This window comes from Pollicipes pollicipes, unplaced genomic scaffold (assembly GCF_011947565.3).
Source record: "Pollicipes pollicipes isolate AB1234 unplaced genomic scaffold, Ppol_2.1 Scaffold_6686;HRSCAF=7923_pilon_pilon_pilon, whole genome shotgun sequence".
NCBI lineage: Eukaryota > Metazoa > Arthropoda > Thecostraca > Pollicipedomorpha > Pollicipedidae > Pollicipes > Pollicipes pollicipes.
The window spans coordinates 666152-691051 of record NW_023596921.1 but is presented as its reverse complement, the minus strand read 5'-3'; the positions used below and the strand labels follow the sequence as shown (position 1 = coordinate 691051).

General features: G+C 50.3%; 1 protein-coding gene across 1 annotated transcript in view; it reads left to right on the top strand.

Annotated features, from left to right (window-relative positions):
* Positions 1 to 24900, top strand: part of LOC119107246 (Down syndrome cell adhesion molecule-like protein Dscam2) — a 170112-nt gene that overhangs the window by 20394 nt on the left and 124818 nt on the right. The window contains exon 4 of the mRNA XM_037230662.1: positions 7014 to 7048. Within this exon, the coding sequence (XP_037086557.1) occupies positions 7014 to 7048 (35 nt within the window). The remainder of the gene's footprint in view (positions 1 to 7013; positions 7049 to 24900) is intronic.

Genomic DNA, 24900 nt, shown 5'->3' with positions numbered 1-24900 from the left:
AATATGTTGTCCTTCGAAATAGTTTCAGTTGCCAGGTGTCCACTTCTAAACTGTAGGTATCATACTTCAACTAACATTTAAGCTTATAGATAGACAGCAGTAATAGCCCTATTCCTCGGAAAAACTGGATAATGGAGATAAAGATGCCTTGATATCTAGGCACCACGCCTTTATCAAAATATCAACGCACCCATATCTCCATTCTCCTGGTTTTTCTCCGAGGAATAAAGCTATTACTACAGTCTTATCTATGAGCGTATTACCCTTCACCAATGCACTTAAGAACTCACGTAGCAGTTAAGATTTGTTAGATACAATTGCAGTATCTGAGCCTGCTGATTGCTTGACTTGCCTGCGGTGTATGACCTTTAATAAATGTGACGGCAAAAGAAGTGTGTCGTCCGGTGTGATTTTCATGACTTTGTAGCTGAGAACCATGAACCAGGGATTCGTACTTATTACAAATCAGTGACAACCAGCAATGGATTTCAAGTGTTCTCAAAAGAACCAAGAGCTGGTAACCAGACTCATGGTTTGCTAAAGAACCGTAGGAAATCAGGATACAGGGTTTGGCTTTTTCAGGGAATGAGTGAGACCTATGATCAATTTTTTTGTTTGTTGAAAACACAGCAAGAACGGAGGTCCAAGATCTTTGAACTGGGAACCAGGTGCATGTCTGGTTATTTATTGGGTCCCTGTGGACATCTGTGTTTAAAAGCGCAGGAAGCAAGTAAGTCTGCTTCTTTGCCAGTTGCTAGGCCCGGTAAGCGCAGCAAACTCGTAAGTAGTTGAATAAACTGCGGCTTAACTCGTCGCGTTTCATATCGTTTAGTACATTAGCAAATCCATCCAAAAGATTATTGACTCTGGAGTTCTGAAAGCAGGGTTGTGAACAAGATAACTGATTTGGTTACATGTGTTATAAGATTTAACGGACAATCTTCTCTGGCCAACATCCCTAAGGCATGGTTAAAGGAATATATAACCTACATTTACACTGGTGTATATATCTATATAGATAGATAGATAGGTAGATAGATAAATAGATATGCATACATATGTGCGTGTGTGTATGTATGTGTGTGCCTGTAAAATTGCATTATTATTGTACTAATTATCATAAGATAACATTCCCCACCGTTATAGCTACTTAAAGGAGCATGGGAACTTGTGGAAAGTTAAGAAACACTACGCCTTTCGCTTCCATTTCTAGCAAACGATGCTATGGAGTACATTCTGAACTTTATCTCAAGTTGGAGGGCACGTACCATGTTTTACCAAAGTTTGCGCACACTACCCCCTGTCCCCAGCATCCGCACCTCCGACTGCTCCGAGCAATGCAAGCCCATCCAAAACACGGCGTCGGCCTGTTCCCTGTTAGCAGCCTTCTGGAGGCGTTCCACCGACTCCATCTCAGCACACCGCCACCACAACCATCGGCACCCGCAGCACCCGCCGCCACAGCCATCGACACCCGCAGCACACCGCCACCACAACCATCGGCACCCGCAGCACACCGCCACCATAACCATCGGCACCCGCAGCACACCGCCACCACAACCATCGGCACCCGCAGCACACCGCCACCATATCCATCGGCACTGCTGCTGCGCCGCTGCTCGCTTCGCGGTGGGGACCACAGCAGCTGCCCAGGCGGCCGTCGGACCAGCGTCGGGCCCGACGCGTCGCTGCCGACGGCAGCCGGGCGTAATTGGCCGGGCCAGATGTCGGAAATCCGTCGGCCCGCTGCGGGGACCCGCTGGTCGGATTCAGTCGGCCGGCCGTCGGCGGCGGCACGGCATACTGATGACATACGCCGGCGCCGTCAACGGCCGCCGGCGGAGGCCAGGCCACAGGCGCCGCGCCGCGTTCTGTCAGCACCAGGTGCGCACCGCGTGCGGAGAACATGACTCGATTCTGTATGCTCACCGAGGCAGGCCGCAAGACCCCTCACCCCCTTGTTTCTGGACGTTCGCCTCCCTGCGCCGGGCATCTGCGCTTCGATTTCTGCCTGTTGTTTGTGTTCCAAATTGTGAAAGGCATAGCCCAGAAATGAAATATAGTAATTTACAGCTATTGATATTGCGTTCGAGCTAGAGGCCCGTCGGAAAACACGGCGTAGCTTCCGTCGATGGCTGACTGCCTCGTGGTTTCAAGCAACCGTTCGGCCGCTGTGGCCACTACTTGCAGGATTGCCTGAGTGTTTTACTCCACTAGCACATCCGAAATCAGCCCTGAACCTGCCAGCGCGTCGTGTTGATGGGCTGCGCAACAGTAGCCGGCATTTAGCCGGCTACTGTTGCGCCGGCTACTGTTAGTACGTGCACCGTAGCAAGCGGAGAGGGACGACGCAGTAGGTATAGTTCTTATCATTCTTCGACGTCGACGTAACAAGCTCATCTAAGTTTGTCGCCATTAGGCTGAAAGAGCGCTTATTGAAGTAGCAGCAACAGCTTTGAACGAGACCTCAGGGTGCCACAGAACAACGCTTGAAGGAAGTCCTTTTTACCTTCATATGTTGCGAAAGTAAACAGCTGTGAAATATGGCAGCGAGGCGGCGCTGCGCAAATTGGGGGCGAGGGTGGGCTCCTCCTTTCTGGCTTGTAATTTGGATGGGTTGTCGGCTGCAGGCCGTTCATCGTGGGACGACCAGGCTGCCATTTCTCTTTTTTTGTAAGAGACAACAACTAATCATGCAGCTCCGATATAAGACTTTCGTCTTCATATTTGTCCTACACCGCCTTAGGAAAACCACCACGCCATGTGTGCGCGCGAGTGACGGTGCAGGGCGCCTGTTCCACTCACTTCGTAACCTGAAGCGTGTACTTAATAAAAGTTGCTAGCCAAGTCCAGCTCCAGAACTATTCTATCCTTTCGCGTGGACAGGTATTTACCCGTCTTCACAATTTACGTCCTGTCGTGAGTTGGGCTGTCGTTTATCTACTTGAACTTACTTACGTGTTTTCAGCAAATCATTTGCCGACATTTCCTTACCTGACGACTGTATGGATAAAGGTTCAAACCATCAAGGATGCCTGCGGCCGGAGCCATTGCAAAGCAATTTAATCGCCTCCGTGGTCTGTAACCTAGTTCATCACTCTAACCCAGCCGACTTCCTTTGCCTCCAGATTTCTTCGGAAAATAGCCAGTCAGTGGTCTTCCATTTTGGTGGAACCCCGTGGTTTACCCTGGTCCCACATACATGCGATCCAGTTAATGGCACAACGGATTAAACTTTCCAACCACATTGGCTCCATGGTAAAAGACACCAGCCGCGCGGGCCTGTTCAAAGGTTGGCGGACGGCACGCAGCGGATGTGGCAAACAGCCGTCATTAGGGCGTACTTACTGACCCGCACCCAGTTGCAGAAGATGGCGGTGCTGCCTGAGCAGCAGTCATGGAGACAAATTGACGGCGACTGGAAATAATTTGGCAGAAGTTCTCGGCCGGACGTTGACGTGCTCGTTTCACGTTATGAATTACGACCATCCCGTACATCACAGAACGCCACCAAGCTCGCTAACAAAGCACAACATTAGGTTGTGCACAAATACGCAGTTCGCGCAGATCGAGCAGAGGGTGGCTCCCCGTGCGAGCAGCTTCCCCGCTGACATTTACCAGTCCACTGTACGACCCGGAGGTCCGGAGACCCGGAGGGCCGGTGCTCAGCTCATTGTCTGGCATGTGCCAACCGCATGAACCACGGCCCGTGACGACAGCTATTTTGTCTCCTCACGGATTTTACCACACTTTGTTGTTTACATGGTCATCTCGCCTCTTCCGTGATCCAAAATTTAGTTACGCTTTCCTTGTTTTATTTTGGCTTTGAAATCCTGCTCTAGGATGTTAAGCTTTTTTTGCGTGATATGCCTGTCTTTGCATACCGCATATTGAGTCGAATGAATGAAGTCTATCGTGACTTAGTGCATTTTCCTTTGGGACTTATTTACCAAAGAAATAGACCTTACTGCGTATAGCACACGCCAATGAAGCACACCATAGTTGCACTGGAGGGAACCCAAACCTTGCCAATACGCGTGGTGCCTTGCCATTACATTCCGCCGCCCGGCTGCTGGCGCCCGCCCGATGCATCTGCAGCCCGACACGCTAATGCAAACAGAGGAAGACAGATGGCCTGGGAGCAGGCCAGAAAACCACACCGGCAAATCCGCGTAATATGCCAATTATGCGCCAGGCCACTCCGGCACCGGCGTGCCCCTCCCAGCCATGGGCGGCATGGGCCCGCGTTCACGCACGTGCTGTCCCGCGGAAGCCCCGCTCCCTCGGGACGTTGCCTCCCAACTCAGAGACGGCCTGAGCCCTCCTCGCACGTGATCAGCCGAGTCAGCGGGCGGCGACAACCATCGCGCGACAATTAATGGCGCGCGGCGGCGGCCCGGCCCGGGCGGGGCCTGCCAGCCGGCGGCGGAAGCGGCGCCGATGAGTGACCTCTCGGCGGGCTCTCGGCGGGGCTAGTCAGCCGGCCTGAGAGTCCAATACCCGGCGGCGACGAGAGCCCTGTCGACTGCCAGTCAGCGAGCCCGGCCGACGGACGCGGCGCGCCGCGCGCCACCAGGCATCGGCGCCGTCCGGGATGCTGCCGGCGGCGTGGCATCGGCGGGAGATGGACATTTGCAGCAGCGGACACACATCATCGGGAGGACACATCACTGACAGCGACCAGACGTCATCAACAGTGGTCGCGCGCCATCGCCAGTGGTCGCATGATCATCACCAGTGGACATGCATTATCGCCAGCAGGCGCAGACCCACGGCAGACTCATTCGACACTGACTGACACATCAAGCGAAGTGCATTCAGATGATCGACAGTGGACACACATCGACAGTTCATGCGCGTCATCGACAGCGGTCTGTCGGAGCGGACCGGGTTTCGCCGACATCTCCCACAGAACGACGGGCCGGTTACTTTGCATAAAAGTCGCATAAAACTCTGATAAATATTCGCTCTCGGGCATAATCGCGGCTTTCGGGGTGGAAGATGGAGTGCGAGGGTCGCCGTCGGGGTGACGACAGAGAATGTCTAGCGATCGGTGCGACCGGATCGGTTTCGTTTGAAATTCCTCGAACCCGCTCTCTTTTCATTAGGTGGTCTGATTCCAGAGCAAACGGATGTGGGGAAGCATACCAATGTCTGCCGATGGGGAGTTGCTCACAGTGCAGCCTGCAGCTAATAAATGGTCTCCGGTCGAAGTGGTTAATTACATTCTCCGGCGACACCGTGAAATTATAGATAACTAACTGCAATTTCTACACTGTTTCCATTGAGACCCGCATGCATGCTAACATTTGATACATTTCGCCAGTGGGGGATGTGCTGCCGCAGCGGGGGATGTGCTGCCCCAGCGGGGGATGTGCTGCCCCAGCGGGGGATGTGCTGCGCGAGGGATTCTTCTCTTGCTCACAGTGATCGCCTCCAAGTTCACATAGTGTGAGCTTCACCGTCTGCACATTGCAGCTACGGCTCAGCAAGCAGCAAGCTTTGCCCAAACCATTTCGGGGCATATTATAACACCGACGCGATGCTACGGAAAGTCAGAATGGCCAGATCTGATCCCTCGACACGTCTCAGGAACGAAATACACACGACGACGACTACACAGGCCCGTGACAGCAGCAGAAACTCATGTCGATCTCAGCATTTCCGCGCGGCGGGCCTCTTCCCCAAGCAACAGCGGCGCATCTGCCACCTTCCGAGCCCAACCTGCCCCGCCATGCCGCCCCGCCTCGGCCCACATCGGCCGTCCACGCTTCAGCGCAGGCCTCTTGGCGCCGTCAGCGGGCTGTCAGACGACGCCCCAGCTGAGGCTGACCTGCCTTTGTGCAGCCAGAGCCGCCCCGGCCTCGTGCCCGACGATCCATTTGACAGGCACGGGAACTCATCGACGGTCTTTTTCGGAACCCAGAAAGACAGTCTCGTTCCGGCATTATTGGAAGCGGATTTTTTCTGTGCGGCGCATTTGCTCGCGCATAGCTCAGCAAATAACTCAGAGGTGCTGAGGAGAGGCATCCATGCTACACCAACCAATGATGTGTGCCGGCCGACTGCAAGATCTGTATGGTCTTGCTGGTAAGGTCTGTATGGTCTTGCTGGTAAGGTCTGTATGGTCTGATTGGTAAGGTCTGTTATGTTGGGGATGCAGCTCGTTTCGTGATAACTTGTCCGTGAGGCTCCATTTTAAAATACTCTGGGAGGCACTGAGACCAATGTTTGTTCACCAACTGCTTGTATCTGTAGCAAGTTGGTGAGACACACACGAAAGTGCAACATGAGTGCGCAGCTCAGATCGCCTTCATCTTTATCGCTGCCTATTGCGACACAATCCTTGTTATTACATAATGAAAAATACAAGGTTAATGCAGATCAATTGATTCAAATGGAAACTGCATTTCATGAAGTCACCTTCACCAAAGTGGTGAAAATTCGGTAGACTCCAACAGAAGGCTCAGAGGCTCAGTACGCATAGCGGAAGCCCTCCGTTCGTCCTAACCAATCACACTGAAGTCCAACACAGCCGAGCCTTGTTATACACCACCGCTCTTACTCGGTTCAATTTGAGTGCGTCGTTGTAGATGTGTCTCCCTCGAGAACCCGCACGTGGAGCCAGGCGCGGTGCGGAGCGTTGACGCCCGTGACGAGCTCCACGAGACAAGTGGCCGCGTCCGCACCCGCCGCTCCAAGTCCTTCGGACGAGCTAGGGGCTTCTCAGCGCTGATTGGTACCCGAGATGGCGGACCCCGTCAAATGAATCGACCCCGTCGCCGACCGACTCGCGGCCGCCACCGCCGCCGGCCCGCCCGACCGCGAAGGCCGCCGCCCGGTCCCCCGCCCCTGCCCGCCGACGGACGCGCGGCGTCGCCCCAGTCGCTCGTCGGAGTCGGCGCGGTTGTGGCGGCGCGCCGCAGGTGTCCGGCCGGCCGGCTGGAGGCGTCGCCGCTGCGGCGCGCGGCCGCGGTGTGCGAGCGAGCATGGGCGGGCCGGCCTCCTGCCAGCGTCGTCTGGTGCCTGCTGCTCTCGGCGTGCGCCGGTGAGTAGTGCCGTCTCTCTCGGTCGGGATGTAGTCTGCGCGTGCTGGGAGGACGTGTTGTGTGTCCGCTTTTGCCGGCACGGGTTCGTGAAATCCCGGTAGGCTGGATGTGACAGCGCCCATTGACGGCGTCCACGAACATGTAGCTCCTGTTGCAGCTCGCTACTTTGGCTGCTGGTGATATCGATCACTGGCAAACTTCGACGAGCCCTGAGACCATGGGCTCTGACCAGGGAACAATGACAGGTATTATTTTCAACAAAAGTCAGACGAGAATGGCACAAAACAATGGCACAAATACCATGGCGCAAAATCATGTTTATTGCTGCTGATAGACACAAACTATGCCATTGGCAAGTGCTTTGCGCACAGCCATTATCAGCGGAAAGGGCTGAAAATGGGATGATGTGATGGTGTGGTGATATAAAGTGAATTATTTTTGTTCCAATCATGCAATTAAAGATTGCCAATCAGACTAGCGAGAAGTGTAGAATTATCGACGCAGTCAAACTAGGGTTATCCTAAACTCAGTCTGGGAATCGTGCAGTTAAAAACGCGTCTGCTCGTACCATGATCGTTTGGCACTTTTTGATAAAATATGATCATCAAGACGATAAAGCCTTTTCTGACCCCGTACCCGCCAGATGTTATGTAACAACGGCAGACTACCGATCCAAGCAAGACATTTTCTTGACGTTGATAATCTTCCTTCATCCTTTTTGGCTGCGTCTACGAGCTTGGCAATGCCTGACATGAGTATATGAATCTACTGAGGCATAACTGTTGCCGTTTGAAACGGTGCTGTAGCGAAAGCTCCCACCATGACCAATTTCTATGTCATCACCGGCGTTAAAGGCGGGAGGTTTGCGAGCGGAAGGCTCAGATGAGATTCCGCCGATGTATTTCCTGTTCGGTACGTTTCATTTCGGTTTGATATGTGGTTCTAGCTGTGATGAATTTATGCGACTATTTTGATCCGAATGAACGCATCAAAAAATAATTTCCTTCATGGTCGTCGGCTAGAGCAAAGCCCACGCCGGCATTAGCGTAGCGCCGACTCATCGCGGTCTCACTCCTATGTGATGCCAGTCACATGATACCAGCGCTGGCACACCGTTCCATGCCGTTGACAGTGTAACTGTTACTTCCCATGTGGAGTACAACATTTGCCAACGTCCACCATCACAACTGTGGCATGACACGGCCGGTCGCACGGCCCCAGCCGCGATAGTTAATGCCATGAGCCCAAAGTTTGGGAGCAGAAATGGAGATCGCCAAAGTTGGGAACAGTGTGCCTACGCCTGCCCGGGTGTCCGGCTCTGGTTTATGGGTAATAAACAAACGAATCTTCGGCGAACGTTTATAATCAGTGTCCTGCGCAATACACCAACGCTTGTTGAAAACATGCTTTGTAAGGGTGGTAACCTTTCAGCTCCACATTGTGGGGAGTTTGATGACGCCAGAGGTTGCCGAAAATATGCGGTGTATCAAGATGGTGCCGAGTTTTTAGACGTCCCCGGCCATGCACTATTGATAAACGACCGTTGTAAACGAAAACGTTTGCAAGCTTCACTATGTGTGCCTTGAAAACTGTGCAGGGCGGACGCCAGCTAAATTAATTATTTCGCATTCCACGAACCTCGAACCCGCCGGCTTTTGCTCGGCATGGCTGTGGCCGTCAAGGCGTGATTAACCATTACTGCTTCGCTGCAAGTGTGCCCCTATGATTAGGTGTTGACAAGCCGTGGGCAATGCAACCAGATCGTCGTCTGCTTGCTCGACTGGCCAGCACACAGGCGAGGGGCGCAAGGCCTCGCTGCACGGGCCCCTCCGAAGCCGGGCCGCGAGCCTTTCCTACAGAGCGCGTACAAACGCGCGCAAACGAAGCCACGCACACGGTAACGTTGTCGTGATTGATCCTGGAGGCACGACTTGGGTCGCTGCTGGTGATCACACCACCCATTAGTTTCCCTCACATATCTACTCACTGCACGTGAGCTCTGAAGAAATTTTTCCATGACCAGTGGATAGACAGGTAAATCCTCCCCCCCCCCCTTCTATTCTTCTCACTCTGAGTTTGCCGGTACCTATACGATCAAGTGAAAGTGATCTTAAAAGCTGTGATATTCAGTGTCAACCCCAGCCTTACATGGCACAACAATTTAGAACGGGGTTCGTTGAAGTGCAATATGGACCGTGATAAGCAAGGCAAAGTATAATACAGACTGATCCCTGATGCGTTATCTGAACTCTGTTCTGCATGGGCCTCACCATATCGGTCATGAGCTTCACCATACGAATTGCGTCTCTTCTTCGACAGAGGACCGGTGGCGCCAGCACACGGCCACATGCCCAACTGTTGCTGACTCCTGGTCTCTCGTTATCGTGCCGCTCTCTCTCCCAACATGAAACTTTGACGGGGGAGGGGGAGGAGGCGGGGCGGCAGCCGGACCATTTGTAGGCGAGCCTGGCCAGCCGACGGGCGCCGTTTGCCGCCGGTCGGCCGGCAGCCGGCGGCGACGGCACAGCGCGGCCGCGCGTTATCTGGCGCTCTTAATTGCCGCCGCGCCATCGATTCGACGGCGACGGACGCGGCCGCCGCGTCGATTTCGTCGTGCCGGCACGTGAGCGGGTTGACAGTGTCCAAGCGGGGCGGGGGGGGGGGGGGGGGAGGGGGGGAGGGGGGAGTGGGAAGGAAGCGGAGCACTGGGGTCCGAGCGGACACGGAGGAAGCGGAGCACTGGCACTGGGCAAGGCAGGAGGGAAGTGGCGCACTGGCGGCGGGCAGGCGGGAGGGAAGTGGCGCACTGGCGCTGAGCAAGGCAGGAGGGAAGCGACACATTGGCGGCAGACCAGCAGGAGAGAAGCGGCCGTACTGACGCTGGACCAGCAGGAGAGAAGCGGCGTACTGACGCCGGGCCAGCAGAAGAGAAGCGGCGTACTGACGCTGGGCGAGCAGGAGGGAAGCGGCGTACTGACGCTGGGCGAGCAGGAGGGAAACGGCGCACTGGCGCTGGCCAAGCGGGAGGGAAGCGGCGTACTGACGCTGGGCGAGCAGGAGAGAAACGGCGCACTGGCGCTGGCCAAGCGGGAGGGAAACGAGCCAAGGATGAAGTGCGGAAAGACTTAAGAAAGAAGAAGAGAAGGAAAGGCGTATGCTTTTGAGATGAGTGGGATAATGGCAAAGGTAGCAATGTCTCCCAGAATCCCGGAAAAAAACTAAATGTGTGTTTCAATTTACTTTGAATACCTCACACAAATGGCATTTACGGCCAACATTCATCCGTGCACTTCTTTTCTCTCCTGCCACTTCAGGGCTTGGTTCTTCTGCATCGCCGCGGGCAGCGCGCGTCTAATGCGGCGCGTGCTCGCCACGCGCAACACGCAGACCGCCCTTCTGAACATTGTTGGAGATGTTGTGCGGCACAGTGTGCTTACTTAGGGACGATAGTTGACATGCTATACCCTCCGTTCAATCCTTGTTTCTGTTTACTCCTCGAGCCGGGCACCGGGCAGGAGGCTCAGGTTACGCATCCTTTGTAATGGGGATGATTTGTGCCTCGAAAAAATGGATCGCGGTCAAACGTTGTGGCTGGTCGCACCTAGCAGGAACAGCCACATGTCCTTACGGTCACAGAGCTTCCACATAGGACGCCTGACAGTCTCAAACACATCGCATGGGTTATGTTGACTGTACATGCATCGGAGTGATGCGGTGCAACCGATACGCTTTAGCATTTCTGCTTTTCCTGGTCGCCGGGTATGCAATCGCTCCTGGTAAAAACAGACGCTTTAGGTCTAACGGTATTCAGATCAATCACCGATAGTGTTGCGGTGTACTAGTCATTTTTCACGGGTTATTTGGAGCCAAGAATCTGTTAGTCGTTGTGGGTTATACCACGTCCGCTTGGTATTATTCGCCTGACTTGCGGTAAGCCTTAAGGCAGGCTCCTAACAGTAAGCTAGAATCGCTTTTGAACTAGGGTGGGAGTGAAACATGTAATCGCAGAAAGACGCTACGGAAGTGAAAATTCAGTTCACAAAAGTTGGAACTTGTGGGTCGGTGAGAAATGCTCCAGCAAACAAAGACGTGCATTTGAAGTTGGTGTGGACGTAATATCATAAACATGACAAAACTTTTTGCAGAGCAAAGGAGGGGAATTCAACAACAAAAATCAACAAGCTTAACGCACTGAAACAAAAAAGCCCTGGACGCCTGCCACATCAGCACATCACCAAGTCAAACACGACAGACATGCTTTTGGCTTCCGTTAAGATGGGGCCAGGAAAAGATATTATGCTACTGTTTCTTACACATGCGGAGCAATGCTTATTCCATGAAAGCAACCTAACTAAGCCTAACCTAAAGAAGCCTTACCTCATCTCATTCTGTCTAACCTATCTGTATCACAGTAGCATTTGCATGCCATTGACTCTCACAAAACTCCCACCGCCATGTTCCATGCAATTAACCAACTTAACCCAGCTAAGAGTAGCCGATGTGTTGAACATAATCTGAACTCACCTTACCTATTTCTTGACAGCAGCAGTTGTAATAAAACATGATAAAACTGATTTTTGGTTGGTTACAACTTTTGTTTTGGTTCATTTCGTTTGTTTCAGCTTGTAGCAGCAGACAAAGTTGACAACACACACATCAAATCACCTCGAATCACTTTCAACAACTTAATCTGGTTGTCATGGTTAGCCTTTATGAAGGACAGTAGTGGGTATGCTCCACAAAGCAATCTCGTCTCCAAACGTAACCAAACTTATAGATGGCCGCAAAACCAGTGTTGCTGTTTGCCTTTCAGCTGCAGTAAAGGCATCCAGTTAGGCTTGTTGATTCATGTTTAATGACAAAGTTTGAGCTTTTGGCTTCACATTTTAAATGGGATAGTCTGCTTGCTGGAAATCTATGTATACATCATCTTGAAATTGCTATGCAGCTTAGAGTATTCCTGTGTTAAAAATATAGTGCGTATCTATAGTACAGCCATTTGCCAGTCAGCAAACAATGGCAACTATGGGCAACATCATGTTAAAGCAGACATGAGGGGCCACCTCAACAAATTTGAGACAACTAACCAAGAGTGTGGAACAAAATAGTTTCGTTACATACCTTGTGGCACCATAGCTTGTCTTATGAACAAAACTCGATCGAGTACAACATAAAATAGCTAAGTCTGATAGCAAATCATGTGCTAAAAGCAGGAAAGTTGAGCACTTAGCAGTTTCCACAGGATAAATTTACTGACCTTCTCAGCGCACGCTCTTTTCTGATGCCCGCGCACACAAGTCAATATCTTTCACATGGTTTGCTGACAGGCAGGGTCATCCAACCCACCCGAAAATATAAATATCCATCATGCCCACCAGCCTGCAAGAGTAAAATGCGAAATAAGTAAGAGAACATCTGCATGATACGACAGTTTCAAAGGGCAGAATTTCGCTACCAAACACTTCTGTACTAGCTGCGTCAGATCTGTCCCAAAGCATGTGCGGCAGGATAATGTAACGTGGTGAGGTAGTAAAACTGGCGTGGAGAAGATTAATCATTATTGAGCCCCGGCATGGGCAAACAAAAGAAAACAACTAACTGGGGGCTTAACAGGGTAAAAAGGGCGGTAAAAATGAGTTCCGTGGTTCAAATTGTCTCCTACATTCCAAACGAATTGTTTACTCTTGGATGCATATCAAACATGTTTGGGCGGCTGGCGAATGAATCCAATCCGTGTATTAAACAAGTGCGAGTTAGCAGTTGGAATATTTTGCGGGATAATCAGTCGACATTTTAAGCCAAAGATGGTTTCTTTAAAGATGATCGGAAAGAAAGGAACATTAAAGTTGCATCACACTTGTATGAGACGCAAAAAAAGAAAAATAATTAGATCAATATAAAAAGTGATATTTTTAGGCAATTTTGCTATCATCTCATTCGACTAAAAATCTGTGAAATGAGTGCTTAAACGGTGATATCCAGGCTTAAGATTTCATTTGAAAGGCATTTCTTGAATTTTTCACTCCTGCATTTCGGGAGTGGTGTAATTTAATGGTCAAGTTTCTTCGGTTTCAAAGAAATACGTTAGGTGAAATTCTCTACCATGCTTTGCTGGTGTTCGTTTCACGCCTTGCTTTGGTGGTGTGGTGCTTACGTGGTGCGACCAAAAAAGGGGGGATGCGTGTTAACATTGTATTTGGCACACAGCTGTAAATTGCTCTGCACTTGGCAAACAAACCAAATTTGATGCACGCAAGCGGTTTGAGTCGCTGGGGCTCTCGGACTTGAAGGTACCCGGTTGCCCCTGCTCTTTGCATACATAAACATGATTCGAATGTAGGTGTAGCAGGATATAGCCGCAGATGTCTTGGTTCTGTAGAGCCTCGTTTGTGCTTGATGGTTTCAAACGAGCTCGGCTTAACATGACATCTTAAAACCTCTGAAAGGGAACAATGGGTTTGGTGTGTGGTTAGGCAATATCAGAAAGGAGTGAAAAATTCCACTAAAATATGTGGAAAAGGAGGAAAAAATCGTTCTCACAGGGTGCTGCTTTACACCCAAAGTCGGGAATTCTAGGGCACTGGTACCAATATATGCTCTTTGGTGCCAAATCCGTCGAGCTCTCTTTCCGTCCTGCAGCGTTTCGTATCACACACGCTTGCAAACATGGCTGTAGTTCGCTGTTGCTAACTCTGAATGCAATGGTAACCATCGGAAGGAGAGGCAAAACGCCATCATTGAGGACATGCTCCGTCTTTTTACGATCCGTTACAATCCCGCAACTTTTGACCACGTCCTCACGCCACGTCCAGCTGAGCTGTAGAATCATATCGCCAATGGAGTGCGGAATATTACATCTTTAGGAAACCTTCGCTTTTCTTCAAGTTATGCGATATTTTTATGGCGCACCTGCAACTGTGAGACCATTTGGTTACTTTCTTCACGTTTCTGTGCCATGAAATGGTACGATTTGATGACCTGGGTATCAGACGTCACTGGTCGTTCGTTTGATCAAAATCTCATTGTATGTGATGCTTTTTTAAAAATGTGTTCACGGGGTGGCGGAATCGTTTTGTGATCCGTTTCATATACACACACACACACACACACACACACACACACACACACACACACACACACACACACACACCACACACACACACACACACACACACACACACACACACACACACACACACACACACACACACACACACACACACACACACACACAACACACACACACACGCACACACACACACACACACCACACACACACACACACACACACACACACCACACACACACACACACACACACACACATATATATATATATATATATATATATATATATATATATATATATATATATATATATATACAATAGTATTATGTTATGATATGGAACAAACGAGTTGGAGAAGAAAAATATAGGACACAAGGTGCTTAAACATGAAGGCAACTTTTGCGCGTTAGATGCATGGTGGGAGGTTACCATTGCAACCCGACATGCGCACATTGTTGCTTTCGACGTCAACCAGCCAGCGAACCAGCAAACTGATTTCATGGGACATGAATACGATTGTTTGGCTTTCCACAAGTTTTCACTTGCTGACTAGCAATTTGAATATGCAAGAGTAAGAACGGACTTAAGTCAGCACAATAATTGATCAAATTGTGCTACGGTTGTTCAGCGGTCGCACTGGTTCACTGGTGACCAGGCCCGCAAGCACGTCCGAGACATTAACTCTAATTATAGTTAATTTATGGAGCGTGTTTGTATGATGCTTGCTCTGCAGGGTTACTGTCAGCCCTGACTGGTGAGCGCAATAGTTGGTGAAATAGAGAGCTTGCTTTTGGTTTGCAGCGAAAAATGGCGATTTCATTGGCCTACTATCCAATTCGACCGCCGTATGCAGTAATGGGTATCGATTAATGACACGCTCCAAAAGCTGAACCTCAATGGTTGCTTTAAGCCATTTGGTCAAGACTGTAAGTCATCTGTGTGGAAAACATAACAGTTATTGCCTAGCTTATTGACCGATGACGTTTATACTGATATGCTGGTTGCACTACAGATGGAACGATGCATCTGGTATGCTAACCGTTATCATTCCGCATGCTTTTGCGCGGCAGTATCGCGATGTGGGTTGTAAACGTACTGCTACCGGCAATTTGGTAATTTAGTTTGCACTTTTCGTGTGTACGTTCGTTTAAAAAAAAAACTAGACCGTTCAGAGCTACACAGCCTACACGACAGGGACTCCAGCAGCAGTTCTACAGTCTAAGATTACACTTCAATTAACTATGTTTTAGTCATGAATGCTTTTCTCACAATTTTGTACATTGCAATCAAATGTTATTTCGTGCCTCCATGGTTATCTCGAATAAAACTAATGGAGCGCTTAATAATATTTTAGGCTCGCTATTTCCACTGTGCGAATCGCACACGTGTACCATAGCAAGACGATAATGGTCACAGCGTTATGGACAGAACTTTGCGGAAATAGAATGAAGTGAAGTTCCTGGTCCATTAACACGCGCCTGGGTGGCCGCCTAGATGCCCTTCGCTTGGGTGGGGATCAGTTTGACGCCACCCTGAGATCTCGGGAACTAAGAAAGCCAGAAGCACCAAATTGACAGGCTGTGTTGACCTGTACGTGAACTCACTCAGGTCAAAGTTTCAGGTTCCTAGGTCATGACCTTTGGGTAAAAAAAGATCAAACAAGGTCAAATTCCAGGTTGGTCTCCAAAGGAAGTCAGAACCTAGATAACCGTTTCTAAGCAAAATATCACATTCTCATTAAAGCTCAGTGACCTTGTTTGACCTTTCGAAGGTCAAGGTGGCCAAAATCATACAATATTGCTTTGAGGTTTGCATTTGAATAAGCGACAAAGATTGCGCCAGGCGTATGTTCCTGAAAAATAAAGTGTTGACCTGGGTCATTTTAGGTCAGTTTACCCACTCTTATCTCAAAGACAATAAACTCGAAATGAGCACCAGAAACCATCCCATTCAGCAAGCCATAGAGTAACAAAACAGTTTGGTTTTGACCTTGGTGTGACCTTCATACCTGACCTTAGATCGATATAATTTGCTCATTCAACTGTTGTGTTGCCTAAGAAAGCATCTCAGAGATGTATGGTTTCGTCTAACACACCGTTGTTGGATCAGATTGAAGGATTCGCTAGAAATTGCCTTCGCTGAAACCATGGTCTGACTTTGACCTGTCATAGGTCAGCGACCTTACAAGGTACTTTACAATTTTTAATGCCAAACGATCTGCTATTCAATTTTCTACAGCTATGTAAAATTTGGCGCGGCTTCACCACGCCGTTCGGAAACCATTCTGGAAAAACCTTCGGGGGGGGGGGGCAATTTGACCTCCACCCGAGCGTGTGTTTATCTATTACGGCCCCGCGCATCTGAATGCAGCAAGATAAGCGCATGCCTAGCAACGAGAAGTGTTTGCACAAAGCGGCTGAAGGCGAATAAGCCGACATCGTAGTTGTATACCGTCGACCTTCCACATTTCCATCGCGATCGAAATAGTTGACTGAGCCCGACTGACAATGAGGTAGCTCGAGCTGACAGCTGTCCTTTACATCTGGCCCCGCCTCATGCGCACCGTGTGCTACTGCATCAAGCACCGTCTATTTTTTTCCCTGGCCATGATGGGAAAGACTGAGATAGCTGAAGCCGGGAAAAGGATAAAAAGCCGACCGAAAAGAAACCAGTGACTTACATTACTATCCGGTGACCTCCGCTAAGAAGGTAATCCGGACATTTGGGCATTCAGCATTTAGCCTCTGCTTGCGCCAGCCAAGCCATCATTCAAAAGACGTAGGCCGTGAGACAGGTGCATAGAGGATCTGAAAACCAATACCGCGTCCAGCTCCGGGGTCACAATCCGCGCTGGAGACGTGTCCTATAGCCTTCTCCGAACCATAGCCCGGTGGGCTCCTGTTACAGTGACATAGCGTGCTGAAGCCGAGTGGGAAACGACATCAGATTGCTCGCGGCGCCGCTGAACATCAGTACATGTAACCTTTGGTGGATGATGCCGAGTAAACGGGTAAATTATTGAACGTAGGTAACATACTTCTTTTCTATTTTAGGAACCACGTATGACGTTATAGGAGAAAGCAGTTAAGTTACCAGCCATTGCTATCAGCCAGTATAGACTACCAGCTAGTTTTGGCTACCTACCCAACCAGACCCGCTTGTATCGCAAGATGGTACTGCCAGGCACTGTGGCATGGGGTCTGTTTTGCCATGGGTTTGCAAAGCAAATGCCTTGAGAGGAGTTACTCGCCATGAGTTCGGCAAAACAGGTCTTGAAGATGTTTGTAACCTTGAAAGTGTTGCAAAGTGATGTACGTTATAATTAAGGTGCACAAGCACGGTTTCAAGCATGCCGTTTTCATAAAACTGGCAGGGATGAGTATGTTTTGTGTTCTATATTCTGACGGAATCTGACGTGGTGGGTGGAGCTGCTGTGGCTCAACAAGGCAGCTTTGCTGAGCTTTCGAACATGGCCGAGTCCCGCGTCGCCCGCGCCAATGTTGCCCACTGGGGGGGGGGGGGGGGGGGGGTATTGTGGCTCTACGGTACGATGCCATGAAGCGGTCGATTTGAATGGGGTCCAGCTCAAATTTCCGGGATTGTAGACCAACATACGATGCGAACGTGGCCGATTCCAAGGCTACGGCGATCGCATTTCGCTGCGGCTGTAGTGAGCGCTTCCACTGGATGGAAGGTCCCATGTAAATGCATGCATAAAGCCCTCAACCAATCGGAGGAAATGCTGTACGCGCGGTCAGCTGATCCTACCGTTTATTCACAAAAAAAACGGTGTGTAACCGTGACGTGGTATGTGTTCGTTCAACGCTTTCATTTTCGTATGACTAATCACAAGTTCACAGTCCAGCACAATAAAAGAACGCAGACAAAGCTCACAACATGCAAAAAGAAGCGCACGTTCAACTGCGTTATTCTGGAGTCATTATCTAAAACATATCGGCCTCTTTATTCAGCAGTGAAGTCAGCTCAGTCTTAGGCGACTCAATCTTGAAGCGACCCAGTCCTGTGGGGTGGGAGTGCAGGGAGAGGCCTGCTGTCGGCATCGGCGCCGCTGAAGCACAGCTTACGCGTTTCTGTTTTTTTTTTGTTAAATTAGTTATAGCTGACTACGGCATTATGTGTCTCGTGTAGCTGGCGAACTATGTCGCACTGTTCTGCAATGCTCGGTGGCCGGCTGGGTAGTACAACTCTTTTAATGAGACTGGGCCACTGAGCCGGTGGTACAGAGCTTTCTGTTCCACCTTCAGTCATTTAAAATGTCTCCAATCTGTAGACATTGGGTGGTGTTTCTGTTTGCCACAAAGAACATATGCTTTAAGCTCATTTTTGTGTGTGGAGCGTCTGCACCCATTCATGCTTAGCGTTTGAGTGTGGACAGTACCAAGTGTCAGAAAATAGTGAGGTCATGGTGGACGAGAGAACGCCCAGGGACGGGACCAGAGAGTTTCTCATGACCCGGCGCCTGGACGCAGTCGTGCGAGCAAAAACATCAATCTTTATCCGCGAGGTTATACATTTTCTCGACGTGATTATGTGTTGTGACATTTGAGTGGTGTTAGAAGGACGGAAAGTGAATTTTTCGATGGGCTAGTGATGGCACTCGTTTTCCGTTCTTCTCAAATGTAACTACATTCAAACTAGAATTGCTCCGCAGGTTCTGCCGCGCAATGCAATCCTTGCGGTGACGCAGACGCCGTGCATGCTCACAAAGAGGCTCCTGACAGAGCCCTTGACGCCCCAGCGCCATTGCGATGTAAACCTGCACTGTTGTTAAATGTTGGAAAACGGAATCATACGCCGATGGTAACCCATTAGTGTGTATGACCTGTACACAATCAAATCGGGTCAAGGTCAAGCTGCCTTGTGCGGATAGGCCCACGCTGTTGTCAAACATTTATAGTGGTATGACAAGGAAACCAAGAACAGTGGGTAGCACTCATCAAACCGCGTTAAAACCACCCTAATGGCACTCAAGATGTGTTAACAAGGTCTTAAAGGCTAACAAATCATTTCCTTACAAATTGCTGTCCTTGACGCACCAATTGCGGTTTGGAACCTGAGTGGACTGAGCTTCGCGGGTGCTTGATTCGGGCATTGCACGTTTCAGCATGCCGTGCTGAGTGGTTAACAAATTGTTCCAGACAAACGTCACAGGCTGTATGCAGCCCCCTTGTCTGGTGATCGTTAAACTTTACTGGTCACAGCTGATCCATCGGCTCCCATGGGAGATACAGCCGCACCACCGTCGGACGTATTCAAGTCGGGCGAGTCCATTTTCCGTTGGGGGGGGGATCTTATGTTTAGATTGGGCCAAAGGCTGCTGTATTTGTACATACGGTTGGGTCCAGGAGCCATCCCTGCAAACTTAAGCTGGCTTACAGCTAGCTGATGTCATGTTCAGAACAATCTGTTGTACTTTTTCTCTGATTTGATTTTAGCCGACTTTGACTCATCATTAGCTGCCTCGCCTGACATTCCATGTCGTTATACGTCTGTTATGCGTTGTGTTTGGTTCAGCACCCATGACGCCCCGCGCATTTGCATCGAATTCCCGCAAAACCTGGCCAAGCGTGAAGGTGCAATACCATGCGCTTTGGTGGAGTGCATTGGGGTGGGGGGTGGGGTGGAGTTGGGGCAGTTAATCCATTTGGTTTGTCCAGAATAACTTACGAGCAGTGGGGTGTAGCTATGCCAAACTTGGCAGGGCTGTAGACGATTGAATAACTAAACCTCGTGAAACAAACACATTTGACGTTTTTCTGTGTAGCTATCTCGGGGCGTGTAATGATCCTGCAATCGTTGTTAGCAAAGGAAATTCTTAGGACAGCTATTAACCTTATGCAGAACATATATATTGATTAACTTTTAGAATGTTGATATGGTTTCTCGACATTTGCACAGCTGGAATGCGGATGACACCTCTGCCATTGGGGCTTTACGACGCATTCAGCTGCTGAGGCCATATGGCGTCTCCTGCCTCTCACCCTGGCAGGAAGGGCGGGCACCGCGGGGAATCGAACCCCGTACCTCTGGTTTCCCAGACGCGCGGCGGTTAACGCGTTAACCACTACACTTCCGGCACCCCATTAACATGACAACGGATTGATGCGATGACAACTAATTTCAGTGTGTGATGAAGTTCAGATCAAGGTAAAAATCAAACGTATTTTTTTCTAGACAGCTTATTTGATGAGATGGCGTTTTGTGCTCACTTAACATGTCGTGATTACGGAAACGTTATCAGGTTTATTATGTTGACTTTCTGCAGGTCAGAGGAAACCACTGACCTGAATAAACCCCAAGCGCCGGCTACCATAGCTCTTCACGCTGATTTTGACGTCACTTACGAAAAAGATCTAGACATCTGTTTGTCATTTTGATCTTTAAACGGTAAAAACGGCGCTGAGTCGAAAATAGCTGAAAAATGTTTTCCTTGCGGAAGTAGCTGGATTGATGTTTGCGTAATGAAGTCTGAAGGGACTTCTGACACTGATCGTGAGTTTGTGCTTATTTGACCTCAGTTGACCCGAAGGTCATAATCTACAAATCTAAACATTGAACTAATGCTAGTTCGGATCTCTCCTTGCCTACCTGGTGAATTTGGTGTCTGTTAGCTTTCTCACTTTTTGATGTATCGGGGAGGTACCGAATTTGCCCCCTACCGGAGCGCGTGGTAAGCATCCGCCAGCATGATGTAAAGACCGGCGAATAAATGCGCCTCCTCACAATGCGTACATTACCTGAAGTGCCCCACTATAAGCCATGGGTATGCATGTCAGAATCTGTTTACTACAGCAATGAATGCTCTTTCCTTTGAAACAATGTCGAAAATGATAACATTTACCCAAATTTGATTTGACTGGTATGTGTAATGTTAAAGGTGCTTTCAGACCCTACACATTGGTCATTTGGGCTGATCACGCGGCCTGCGGCCCCTGCGCCCATCCTCACACCAACGGCCCAACGCGTGCAGCCCACCCATGAGCTGGCCACCGTCTCCAGTAACGAAGACAAACAGGGGGCGGGTGCCGACCGCCGGCCCGCCGCCGAAGTGGGCCGAGCTGGCGGTTGCGTCAACAACGCCCAGAGCCGGCAAGGCGTGGGTCTGCATGAATAACGCGGCTGGCAATGGACCCACCGTGTGCACTCAACAAAAAAGTGCTGCTCAACGTGCGCTTCTGGGATCGGGGCCTTTGGTATTACAGCGCTGGGAGGCTCGTGCCAGTGCTGGTGGTGGTGTGATGGCCTGCTTTCCGCGTCCAGCGGCAGCCATATGAATTACGTGGTGTGCTTGTCTAGGAAGTGAGCTCATCACACGCGGCGTGGTTTACACAATGGTACGATGATACGGACTGTATGGTTCCTTTTTGATATTTAGTGCGTCGCCATTCAGCCGTAAATAAGTTGACGGCGGTGAAAGCCGCACAAATTGACTTTTTGCGGTCTGGAATGCAATTTTTCCTGTTTGTAAACGGGTAAGGATAGCTTGTTCGCTCGGTAGATAGTAGCTCTTGACTCAATAAGCGCTTGTCGCGGGAGCCTTTTATTCATCAAAGAAGAACTCCACTAGGCATGAGTAGGCAGATCAGATAGCTAGCTTGCATGCTCAGGTCGTGAACGTGGATTCGTATTAACTGAGACCGTACGGCGGCGTCTCTCGCAGGCGCTGGCCTTGTATGCCGCGTCTGCGGCATGTTGTGTCCGGTATACCAGATACACCATCCAGTGTACGCACGAACAACCACGTGTCACCGAAGTAAAAAGCACAGTCCACTTTGATTGAGCGTTGCACTGGGTCCACAGTAGTTGGAAATCGCCTATTTATGACGCAGAGGTACGATGTTAAGCATGGCAAAGCTGGGAACCATAAATGTTGCTCAGATTCAGTATCACAGTCGTCAGATGCGTTATTTGTACGTAACAACCTTGACGCTGGGTTGTGATAATTATATTGACCCCCTCCTTCTTCAGAACCCACAGACGTGTGGAACTTACAGAGCGCTCGCGGCTGTTGCGATGCTCATTCATTTTGAAACAGCTGGAAAGCAATAAAATGCCTTCCTCTATTTTGAAATTTGGACGCATTTTAACTGCAGCAATGCAATGACGCGCGTGGCGATTTCTCCGCACGGGCTTGACTTACAATATTTGACAGACGACGTCTCTGTGGGATCGTTACAGCGCATATAGCATGATTAAAGCGGTTTACAATACCTCTGAAACGGCCTCATTCCATCCGGCCCCCACCACGATGCGTCACATCCATTGCCGTCATTTGACGGAGCATGCTTATCCCGCCGAGCCAGCGCAGCCGCTGGCGATCATCGCGGCGTTTTCGCCCGCCGGGAGTGGATCACTGCATGTCAGCGGCGAGCCGAGATCCATCCGAGGCGCGTCTCGACCCCCTCCCCCGCCCCCCGCTCTGGAGGAAGGACCGAGTCGGGTGGTGTGCCAGGGTAACTCGTCGACGGGCCTCGCACTGGCGACCCCGCGTCGATTGGCGCCCGTCAGCTAACGTGAAGGCGTGTCACCACGACCTCCGCAGAAGGCTCTGTTTTTCCGTCCAAAAAGATCGTGAAACACATTACACCTTGTGTGTTTCACATTGAAAACAGACATTGCACACCAGCCGGAGCACACGGCTGTGAGAAAGTTTAACTGGGCATTCGGTTACCTGTGGGTGACGGGATATTCAGGCTGGTGGTTTTGAGCGCCCATATAATTAGTTTCGAACATCCAGATACTTCGTTTCCAATATACAGGTATGCAAATTCGAATTCATGGGTAGGGAGTCTTTTTTTTGCTTTTTGCGATCGCTTTTGCATAACTGTCGATACACGGGTGAATTGAATCGGATATTCGAGTTGCTAGCTAGCATTATTCAATCGATGAGTCCCAATATTTGAACCGTTTGATCCAAATATTCTCTTCGAATTCGGATCTTTGGAGCTGCGTAGCGACTTCACATTCAACTAAATTTATGTGCAGTTGTGACATGCTCATAAACCTTACTTATTGGCGTGACAGATCACGGACATCATAGGAGAATTGGGGAAGCTATTGTTACAGCGTAGCACAGATTTTGCGCGCTAGGCGTAAATATGACATACCACAGAGTTTTATACCGCGAAAATGTTCAGCGATTACGCAAAATGTTGTGGAAAATGTTTCTGAATCACTTCGTATCAGTATAGCATTTGAGGGAAGTAACCCTGGGTCCACATAACGTACGCGGCAGTTTCACTGTTGTGCTGCATTCGCCGTGTCTCTGAAGCTGATTTAAGGGCAACTGTTCCCTCTATGGTTTTGGTGGAAAAATATTATACAGTTGAAAAGTGTTTTCGATGATTCAAACCTCTCATTTGCCTTGACGATCCATTGCTCTAGCCGCTGTCTTTAAAATTCCTCATTGCTTCCGCGTTAACTGCAGACCTACCTATATAAGCCTGCATTCAAATGGGATAACCGATTCCGTTATTCAAAGTTTTGGATTATCCGAATGTTTGGTGCTGAGCCAAATACTCCAATGCTCAATTTTCGGTTCCATTTATGGTCTTTCTCCAGCTTCTCGCTTCTGGCCACTGGTGGTGCGGGGCCTGGTATTCAGCGTGATCAAACTTTGATTAAAGCAGCCCCACGTCTTCTGCGATGGCGCGTCGTCTGCGCTCATTAGCATCCATTGGTTCACGTCGGGGCGAAGCTGTTCTTCAGGTCTTCGCGGCGTACACAACGCCTCACAACGGGCTTCCTTCGCCGTGGCCTGTGCGCTCTGTCAACCCGCTGACGAGGAAAAATATAACTAAACCAATCAACCATGTGCGCTGACATTTACAACTCAAGTATTTGATGATGCCTAAGCTACAATAAGACATATTCAGATCCAGCCAAACAAATTTTCAGAACAACCCATCTATGCATTACAATTGATAGATGTGGGTACTCGAATTCACGCATCCAAATTTCGGAGTGCCGTAACGAAACGAAACGCTTCAGCTTCCTCATGCTTAGTCCTCGTACTGGTGTTAGATGCAATACACCGGACATCCCCTGGTGTGTTGCATCTGCCGTATCTCACCCAGCTGCACTGTCGTGTCCATTGTGCTGTGCCCTCTCCTGCCGTGCTGTGTCATCTCCTACCGTGCTGTGTACGCTACCGCCGCGCCGTATTCGCCCCTTCAACCCTAGTTGTGTCCGCTCCCGTCGCGCCGTGTTCATCCCCTCCATCCCTGGTTGTGTCTGCTTCCGCCGCGCCGTGTTCGCCCCTTCAACCCTGGTTGTGCCCGCTCCCGCCGCGCCGTGTTCACCCCTTCACCCCTGGTTGTGCTCGCTGCCGCTGCGCCGTTTTCGCCCCCGCGTGGTTGTGTTCGCTTCCGCTGCGCTGTCGGCCCCCCGCCGCGCTACGCCCGGTGCTGGTGCCGCGTGCGGCGCGCTGTCAGTGACGGCGGCGCGGCGGGGCGCCGGCGGCGGCCGTTCGGCGGCGGAGCGGCGCCGTCACCGGAGCCGGAGACGCCAGCGGGAGACCCCAGCGGGCGTCCCGCTCCCAGAGCACTGGTCAGCTCCGTCAGTCAGCGCCGTCCGCCATCGATCGGCGCCCCGCCGAGCGGCCCCGCTAGGTATCGGGTCCGAGCACGTGCGCGAGGGAAACGAACCAGGAGCCTCAGGGGGCGGGGGCGGGGGGGGGGGGGGGGGAGCTCGCTTGTGGTTTCTGCTATGCCTTATGTAAGATGGTAGTTGTTTCTGTGATGTCTGATGTGAAGTGGTAGCT